Source organism: Gavialis gangeticus, unplaced genomic scaffold (assembly GCF_001723915.1).
Source record: "Gavialis gangeticus isolate Ggan-Ray unplaced genomic scaffold, GavGan_comp1, whole genome shotgun sequence".
Lineage (NCBI taxonomy): Eukaryota > Metazoa > Chordata > Crocodylia > Gavialidae > Gavialis > Gavialis gangeticus.
In genome coordinates, this window is record NW_017729022.1 from 70,862,346 (window position 1) to 70,872,155 (window position 9,810).

At 43.9% G+C, this 9,810-nt stretch overlaps 1 protein-coding gene and 1 long non-coding RNA gene across 3 annotated transcripts in view; one reads left to right on the forward strand and one right to left on the reverse strand.

Annotated features, from left to right (window-relative positions):
- The window catches only part of LOC109296121, a 637,130-nt gene that overhangs the window by 423,560 nt on the left and 203,760 nt on the right, over positions 1 to 9,810 (forward strand). The gene's annotated exons all lie outside the window — the stretch shown is intronic.
- Positions 1 to 9,810, reverse strand: part of STAB2 (stabilin 2) — a 166,554-nt gene that overhangs the window by 16,788 nt on the left and 139,956 nt on the right. For both annotated transcript variants that reach the window (XM_019515340.1, XM_019515339.1), the window contains 5 exons: positions 6,331 to 6,435; positions 4,088 to 4,195; positions 2,160 to 2,353; positions 972 to 1,113; positions 361 to 494 (listed from right to left, as the gene is read on the reverse strand). In XM_019515340.1, the coding sequence (XP_019370885.1) occupies positions 361 to 494; positions 972 to 1,113; positions 2,160 to 2,353; positions 4,088 to 4,195; positions 6,331 to 6,435 (683 nt within the window). The remainder of the gene's footprint in view (positions 1 to 360; positions 495 to 971; positions 1,114 to 2,159; positions 2,354 to 4,087; positions 4,196 to 6,330; positions 6,436 to 9,810) is intronic.

Here is a 9,810-nt window from a genome sequence, read left to right on the forward strand (position 1 = left end):
CCCCCCTTCCCCTCTGTTCCTGCAGATAGCACTGGAGCTGGGAATGGGTGGGGGACAGGGGAGAGAGGCTGTAGGCAGGCTCCTTGGGTTCAATCAGCTCCAAAGTGGAGCTTGAACCCCCTCCGGCCCCAACAGGTGAACATCTGCAGGCCGGGGGGGTGCTCTAACTCATGGCACTTTATGCAAAGTACCATGAGTTAGAGTGGGGGCCTGTACATCTGTCAGCACCCATGGTGTTCAGTGTATGTCCTCTGGGACATTCAACTTTCAAATAGTTAAGTCTCACTGATCCTTTTCATCCCTCAGTAGCTATTAAATATAATATACATTGTGTCCACTGCTAGTTCAGCACTGTGTCACCTTCTGAGCATATGACAGCTGGTTATATGTAGCTATTGTTGCTGATTCATTGGCACAGGCCTCTTTTGCTTTTTCATAAGTCAGTTTGTACTGCCCTTGAGGAGACTGGAAATGGAAAACTCCAACGGTGGCATCTGCAAGTAAAGGAAAAAAAATCTTACTCCAGGGCAAGTGAAAGCTAAGCTGGAACAATTCTGAGTTAAATTGCCCCAGTTTACCTTTCACATACTGTGGGGTAATTGCTAATACAGGAACAGTCACTACATATCAGCTGCTTTAGAGTAAGTCTTCACCTCCTATTACCTCCCTGAATTTGATAGTTTGTCCATACTCTATCTCGGTATAAACTGAAACTCTTCTTTCACAGTGTGAACAATCCTGAAGGCACTTTCTTGAAATATAGCTAGTATGTAACAGTTCCTTCCACCTGTTGCTTCCACCTTCTCTAAGCATATAAGTACATGTGTAATCACTTGATTACATTCTGTTATTCAAAAGTGACTTGCTAAATAGGCAAGGGTAGCCATACAGAAACTAGTGCCCTTAATGAGACACCAAAAGGAAGGAGGGGTTCACCTTGATGGCTCTATGCCTGGGATATTAATACTAACCCTGGAAGTGAAGATCACCGCAGATGGCATTGGCATGGCACTGCCCATTATCTTGCAAACAACGATCAACTGGTAGTTGCATCACAGTACAGTCCAGCCCATCACCAACATAGTTATTTTTACATTCACATTTCCGTTTATCCTAATAGAAGAGAGAACAAAAAATCCAAAGAGAATATTTTACAAATGCAGAAATGGCAACACAATACTGAGTAAAAACTACTACAAATTATCATTCAAGAAACTGCTTTAGTGCACAAATACGTTCATCTTTATTAAGCAGACCACTTAACCATATACTTGCTGGTTGGCTATATTAAGAATACAAGCATGAATTAAGAGTGTGCTTTGAACACTTGCATGTGATTTAATAAAGAGGCATGATAATCGCTTACAATTAAATTAGAGGATTACATACAGAACCATAAAAGGAATTTACTAAACTACTGATTGAAACAAACTGGGAAATGAAACCACTCTTGGAAGATTTGCAATCTCTTCCAGGACACTCATATTTCTCAATAAGCCAAGGGGTCACATGTAGGATGGAAATACTCAAAAATGAAGGACCCTGAAAATATACATGGAGGATACTCGTGCTGTGGGATTCATTCCTTTAGGGCATGAATGTTAAACATGCAGCCCATGGGCCAGATCTGGTCTGCACAGCCTTTTTAACTGGTTTGCTAGGCTACTGGGGGGAGGGTGGCCCTCCACAGAATCGGGGGCCCTTTGCCTTCGTTGGGTATGGCCATCAGCAGTGAGCCTGGCCATTGCTCCTGGACTCGCTCACCCCAACCTACTGCCACTGCCACATCTCTTGTTGCAGACCCTTCATTGCCACTGAACCCCTGTTGCTCCTGTTGCCACAGTGGCCACTGTAGCAGCCCTTGTGACCCATGGCTGGGTTTCAGATTAATTTGACCTTGCTTTCTGGTAAAGAACTCACCTCAGTTCCCTGATTGTGCATTTTTGTTAATAATATATATATAATTTGTATTAATCTCACAGAACCTAAAATTATGTGGAAAGTAGGTTGGGATGGAAATGAGTGATGTATCTGAAAATGAGAGTTATTGGAGAGGTATGGGGTTGGATCCAGCTCCTGCTGAAGTCAATGGAAAGACTCCTTTTGTTCCCCAAAAGGATTAGCTTAGGCTTAAAGTGAGGACTTCCAATTAAACTTACAGGTCCTGTCATTGTACAAATGGCATGTTCATGGCAACCACCATTGTACCCATCAGCACAAGGGTTTATAGGCAGGCACATGTAGCCATCTCCTTTGTATCCTTTTTGACAGCTGCAAAAGACTTTCACACCAATCTGTGTGCATTTTCCATTCTTGTGACACCCGCCGTTGTTTTGTTTACAAAGATTCACAGCTGCAAAGCAATAAGAAAACACAGAAGTTGGAGAACTTTCCAAGAGCACATCTCTTCCCCAGAGAAATGCTGTTTCTAGATCTTCACTGTTCTATGAAATGTTTGGAATGTTTTTTGACAGACTGGATTGTAAGGTGCTTGGGCCACCTCTACATTTGTTAGGGATCAGCCTCGGGGCACATCCCTAGCTTAAAATCCTAATATCAGAAGTGCGCGAGAGCAGTGCTGCATGCATGGAAAACTGCAGGAAAGCACCTTTTTGTAAAGAAAACTTCATGAGGATTAGATATTTTTCTGCATAATTGCAGAATGCAGTGGGGCAAGTCTCCCCACCCTCAATCTTATTCCATGGAAGAAACTCTCCCCAAGGCTTCCTCAGAGGCTGGGATATGCACTGGTGCTGATGTCCTCAATGCTTCTTAACTGTATGACAGACTCCATGGCCATGGAGGTTCCTAGTGACCTTGGAGACTACATTTTCTGGCTAACGTCTGCTTGGAGGTGAAGGTAATAATATGTATTCTCTCTGGTCTTATCTCCATCCTACCCACTGCTTCCAGTGTCTGACCATACTTTCCTTCCAGGGGACCCTCTGTAGGTTCTATAGAGAGTGAGCCACTGGTGCCATATCCTCTTTCAATCTATGGGCCTGTGGAGGAGAAGATCTAGCCCCCAGGGGTGTCCTACTGGCACCACACAAGGGTTAAGGTGTACCCCACTCAGGCTCCTACCAGGCTTCCATTACCCTTATTGCTATGGCTGCAGCAGCAGCAGCAAGGGTCTCAGGGCTACCCTGGCTTCTGTTGCATGGCTCTGCCCCAGGGGGCAGGACAACACGGTGCAGTTTGGCCTGCAGTGCTGGCAATCAGGAGCACCTGTGTGGTGTGGTGGCACTGGGGAACCCACAGGAAGTTGAAGGTATTGTAAGCGTGGCACTTCATCTCTGGGGGAATGCTTACGCATGTATGTAGTGAAGTGGGGCTAAGAGAGCAGCCATGTGCATGGTGTAAGGGGATGGAGGGTCTGCTCGCACACATGATACAGCAGGGGCAGGGAGGGGGAAATGCTTACACATTCTTGCATATGTGGGGTTTGCAGTGTAGGGTGGCCTGTAACCCCTGTTAATGCTGCCCCTATGGTGTGCAGACCTGGGGCATGTGGCTTCTGGCTGCTTTAAAGTTGGACAGCCCTGATCTAGCCAGTAACAACACGTTTTCTCAAGTAATACAGCCACTAATCTCTTGTCTAAAGTCATCAAGTTAAGACTGTTGCAAACTAATTATTGATCTGGAAAATGCTGAGGTCCTTGCATACCCAAATACAGTTGCCTATAATGTTGCCTAACTTATACCTGGGAAGTCCCATTACCATCACTTCATACTTTTTGAAGAAAAATATATAAACATTCTTTCTTTCCTTCTTTCTTTTGTATATATGTCAATACTTCTTTTGTTCTTTGTGTTTTTGTTTTATTGTCTAGAGTGTGAGGGCAGGCCTTGCAGCCCATGAGCCCAGGCCTTGTCCTTGAGGCCCAGATCCTCAGACCAACCTGTACATGATATCTACTGCCCCACATTTGTCACCCTCCCCGGAATAAATGTCTCTTAAAAGTCAAAGTCTGTCTGTCTGTCTGTCTGTCTCTGTATTCTGAAGGTAGATTTTGGTTCAGGGCCCTCTTTGCACGCATTTCCTCCTGGTTAATAGTTGTACATTAACAGATATAAGAGAATTCACCTGTACATGTGATTCCATCTCCTTCATAAAATGGCTTACACTGACATAGATTGTTTTCTTGACAGACAGCATTACTGGAACAACTAGGTGAACACGTGGGTGGCAAAACTGGGAAGAATATAAAAGAGCTGTGATGAAAATGATGCACTGTAGTTAAAACATACTCCTATGTCATCATGAAAGGAAAACTTGTATACATTTCATGTTAATTTATGAACCCAAGAAAAGATTCACTTTACCCAGCATAATACCGCCTAGCGCTCATGGGGCGTGTCTACACATCGCCATATGGCAGCGTTGCTGTGGCGCCGTGCTTTGATACTTCCAATAGAGAGCACTAACTCATGGTGCAGTAACTGTCCATACTGAGCTGTGTGTGTGGGGCATGGTTAGGTTTTGCCACTACGTCACCGTAGCAGCATACTACAATGGGGGAGCACGCTGCTACAGCGATGTAGCTGCCAATCATGTGTAGACCCACATAATGGCTATGTTGCCATAGTGTGTCACTATGTCGCCATAGGGCAATGTGTAGACATGCCCATGCAGTTACTTTCCATCATAGATCCTAAAGGCCTTTTGCAATATGGGGAAGTACCATGATGCCCATTTTATACAGGGAAGCAGAAGGGTGAAGTGACTTGTTCAAGGTCACCCAGCAAGAAAATGTCAGAGCCAGGAATGGAATAAGTCTCTAATTCCATGCACCATCAACCACACTAGACCTTGATACTAATCTGATGCAAGTACTTCACTTTGCTGAACTATACTTACAATAACAGCCTGATATTATAGAGGGGGATGGTTTTTAAATTAGACTTTAGGCATGATTTTTTAACTGTACGTTCATTTAGTATCACAGCATTTTGCACACACCTAGCTAGCACTTAATGCTTTCAAGACATCCCATAACGATGTCATAGAGAATCACTATTTAAAACTTCCTAACATCTCTGTAAATTAGATAGGTAATTATCATCCCTATTTGGCGGCTAACACAGAAAGACAGTGATGAAGCCACTCTGGGGCAGGGGTGGGGGTGGAGGGGATACATAGCAATTCAGTGTGAGATACGGGGTCAGAATTCTACTATGAACTTTCAGCCCTGTGGTTGGTACATTACACTGTGCTGTTTCCTCACGTAGACAATGCAATAATTTGCCACAGGTGGTTACAGAGTCACACGAGCAGTCCCTGCATGGAGCTGATAAAAATACTTCTTTAAAGATCACTCCTGCTTTAGAGCAGGGAGATGGACTGGCTTAGTGAAACCCAGCCACTGTCCAGCCAGGCTTTTGTTGGCTGGTATTGATATTAATGAAAATCCCCAGCACTGCTGCTGTCAGCTTCCCATTTAGTTGCCTAAGTTTCCAAACACAAGGAAGCAGAGATCCTCCTGGTAGTTAAGTCTGGTATTGGGAGCAGTTTGAGGTCAGCACCTAATGGATCCTATACACCCAAACATCAAGTGAAAATCATAGTTTGGAATAGTTGTGGGAGTGTTATCTAAAAAAGCTACAAATCCTAACTCAGATAGGTAGACTTTACTGATGGACATTCTATTACTGACTTCAAAGGGATTATAATTCAGTATTAGCAAGGTCAGGTTTGAAACCCCTTCAATTCCTTCATAAAAGATGTCAACAAAAAAAACCCCTTGCTTCTGGCAGATTTCCTGGACTAACTGTCATGACTACAGCAACACTCCAACTCTGCTTCAGTTTCTTAGGAGTTCAGTCCTCCGAAGTCCAACTTCAGTGAACAGAATACAGCTGACTGAAAGAATTAGAAACTACTGAAGTAAATGAGTTAGTACCAGCATAGACCAAGATTTCCCTCCATGTGTGGTCTTCTAAATCAATACTAATTTAAATGGAGTTGAGCTCCCATCAGACACTTCTATGATAGTGTATTAACTGTTAATTTTAGTTTATCTTATGCACTGGATGGTCATTCATCAAACTGGTTCACAAAGTTCCAGCTTTAGAGGAAAAGTAGATCTTTTTCAGGTACAGTACAGTGATTGGTATAGTTTGGCAGAATACATTTTATAAGTTCCTGTCTTGCTGACACCCAAAGCAATACATTCTCTCAGCATTTATCCTGCACAGGCCAGGATTCCTGATGTCAGTAACCTATTCTTCTAAACTGCCTTTTCTCTGTGAAAACCCCAGTTAGGTTAAACTTGCTGGAAATGCTGTAATCTGTTGTCTTATGCAACAGATTCCATTGATAAGACAGACCTAGTTTGGTATCACAGAACTGGCCGGTCCATCCAGTCTCACAGAAACATCGTCCTGATCCAGAATATCCCTCATCACATTGTCCATAGGCTGTGCATTCACAAGCTGTAAAAGGAAGGCAGATTGATTGTTAACAGAATAATTAGGAAAGGAAAATATTTCCCTAGAGAAGCATGTCCTAGGTCATCTATTACAGTACAAATTAGCAAGAATGCATTTTCATTAACAAGTGTCAACTTAATGCATACAAGAAAATAAATATAGACCCTCATTGTGATGGAGAAAATGAATTTCACATTGGACCACAGCAACAATGGGTTAATAGCCTATTTTGGAGATCCAGGCTGAACAGCTGCGAGCTGCATCCAACTTGGTCAAGGGCCCTTTAGCCAGTGGGGATACAAAGAGTGTAGACCAGCTTGACAGCAGGGATGTTTTGTGAGCGAGATCCTAGACTGTATGCAGAGGTTGAGCAGTCACAAACTAGAGACTCGGTGAGCAGCTGTATCTGGAGAGAAGCGTAGGATTGGCTTTTGATTGTCAACATTGCCAAACCTGGGGTTTGAGCCTTTCCTTAAAGTCACCTGCTTACACAGCCCTGGTTCATGTTTCCTGATCGACCTGACATTTTCTGTTACTTTTTATAGCATAGGTTCCACCTGCTTTTCTCTTTGTATTGAAACCTGGGACACAGTATATTACTTCACCATGAGTAACTCTTCCCTTGTTTGTGCCCTGCAGCAAGTTATGGAACTAGTACCTTTTAAAGAAACCTTACTGTTAGGGGTTCTTTGTGTTTTGATGTTTAAAGAAGTTTTATCTTCTGTTTGTACCTGTCACTAGACTAGAATATCCTTTGTTACAAAGGAAAGTGAGGATGTGGGCTTTGATTTATAAGCATTTCTGATTTTGTGGAAGAAACTCTGGCCAAACTGAAGTTAGTAGCAAAGGCCCTAAACCCCAATAATGACAAGATTTAACTCTTTGATGTCTATTTGTAAAGGGTTTTGGATTCTTATAAGCAAGTGAAATATGCACACTTCAAGAATATAGAGCCAGAAGTCTGTTCTACTTGGCCTTGGTGAGGCCATAGCTGGAGTACTGCATCCAGTTTGGGGCCCCCCACTTCAGGATGGATGTGGATAAGCTTGAGAGAGTCCAAAGGAGAGCCACCCACATGATAAAAGGCCAAGAGAGCAAGCCTTACAAGAAGAGACTGAGGGACCTGGGACTCTTCAGCCTGGAAAACAGAAGGCTCAGGGAGGACTTGGTGACAGCCTATAAGTATATAAGGGGGGTGCACCAGGATCTGGGAGAACAGTTGTTCACCAGGGATCCACAAGGGATAACTAGGTGTAATGACCTCAAACTTCTGGAAGGCCGATTTAGACTGGACATACGGAAAAATTCTTTACAGTCCAAGTGTTCAGGGTCAGACTCCCCCGGAGGTGGTGCAAGTACCTACTCTGGACTCATTCAAAAGGCATTTGGATGCATATCTTGCTAGGATCATTTGACTGCAGCAGGCCTCCTGTCTATGGCAGGGGAGACTGGACTCAATGATCTTGTGAGGTTCCTTCCAGCCTCTAATGTCTATGAAATCTATGAAGTCCTCCTTGACCCTTTTTTTCCTAAATGTGAAAGTTTTATATTAGTGCCACAGTTTATATACAGTTATAAGCTTTCATACTGTGGAGCAACAGTTGGCAAGCTGCTACATTTTTATCAGGCTGTCTGAATTCATAACCATATATTTTAGTTCAGCACTAGTCAGTACCAAACTGGGTTAGATTGAGATCTGGTGACTTAGCATGAAAGACTTCGTGTCACATTCCCTGGTATTTTGATCAGTTTCTCAACTGCAAACACTGCGCTGAGATTTTCTAGAGTGAAATTTCCCCTTGTAAAGGGTCACAAGTTCAATGTATCTAGGGAGTCTCATTTAAGCCCATAGCTGGGGGAACTACAATTGTGATTTTTTGTTGGCCTGTGCCCTACGGGCCCTGACACAAGTTACAATCAAGGTATTAATTGTACATTTAACAGTAAGCTGACCATCCATTAAAGCCAATTTATGGCATGTTAATATGGCAAATGTGCCACAAAGATATTCCACATAAAATGTTTAATGTATAATGGTTGCTCGCTTGTATCACGGAATGTGTGGCATATTGGGGCTGACCATGATGGGTCCTGAAGCTCAGCTGAGCATAGGGGTCCAGCTTGGGACATTGCCAGGGTCCAGGATTTAGCAGTCCCCTACCTGATCACTGGGACTGGGCTGGAGGCAGCACCAGGTTCTGGACCTGACATCCCTGTCTGAGCCCTGGAGGCAGGCTGGGGGGTGGGGTGTGCCATGAGTCTGACATCAAAGAGCATCTTCTTGATGTCAGGCTTACTATGGCCTGGACTTTTAAAAAACAGAAATGCAGCTGGGAACCCCAGCTTTTTTAAAGTTCCCAGGGTACCTGTGGGAGTGGCAGCTGGGAATCTGGGAGCCCTCTGCTCCCTAGCTGCAGGTTCCAAACCTAGCTGCCCATGCCCCACACTGGTTCCCAGCATACAGGGAGTTTAAGCACCGCACCCAGCAGCTCTGGCCAGGCTGCCAGGGTGTGGAGGATCAGAAGCTCCTAGAAGGGTTTAAAGTAGGGTTGAGTATTTGACCAGTCAAATAAAGTTCAGTCAAATGACCCGTCAAATATTGTAAAAAGTTGCCAATAGGTCCAAATAATTCACAGAAAAAGCACAAATTTTCTATTAAGAAATGTGTCAAAAACAATAAAAAAACAAACCTACATACTTCTGTCAAGAAAACTACAAAAAAAGGTAGGGGTTTTTTTTGGTTTTTGTAAAATTGCTATAATCTTTGGCCAGTCAAAAAATTTGCAGTCAATTGACAATATTTGACCAGCTTGCCAACCCTAATTTAAAGTCCAGAGCTGCTGGACCCAGGGTTTTGACAATCAGCTGATTGTGGGCCTTGAACCAGACCTTGGGCTGTCTCAGCTGGGGCCAGTGATCAGCTAACTGTCAGCTCACTGCACCAGGGACTCAAACCAAATCCAGCCCCAGACTGCTGCACAAGAGCTGGTTTAAGTCCCCAGTGCAGTCCTGGGTGTCAGAGCTTACAATCAGCTGATGGTTGGCTTTGGCTGGACCAGCAGGCACTCCTCTTTCAACTTGCTGGTGCAAGGGAAGCTTGGGATCATAATCCTGGTCTCCCCCTGCACTGGCAAATAGCTATGGTGCAATGGAATCTGATCCCCAGTCCCAACAATTGCACCGCCTGCCAGGCATGTGTTGATATGGCATGAGGTCCAGTTGTTGGGATCAGGGAATGGATCCCATTGTGACATTAAGTGAATGTCAGCCAGGTGCCTAAATCATTTACTTCTTGTAACCATGTCTTTTGCTTGTGCTAAATATAAAGTGGGGCCTTGAAGGCCAACATACCTCCTCCTGATTTTTTTTTTTTTTTTT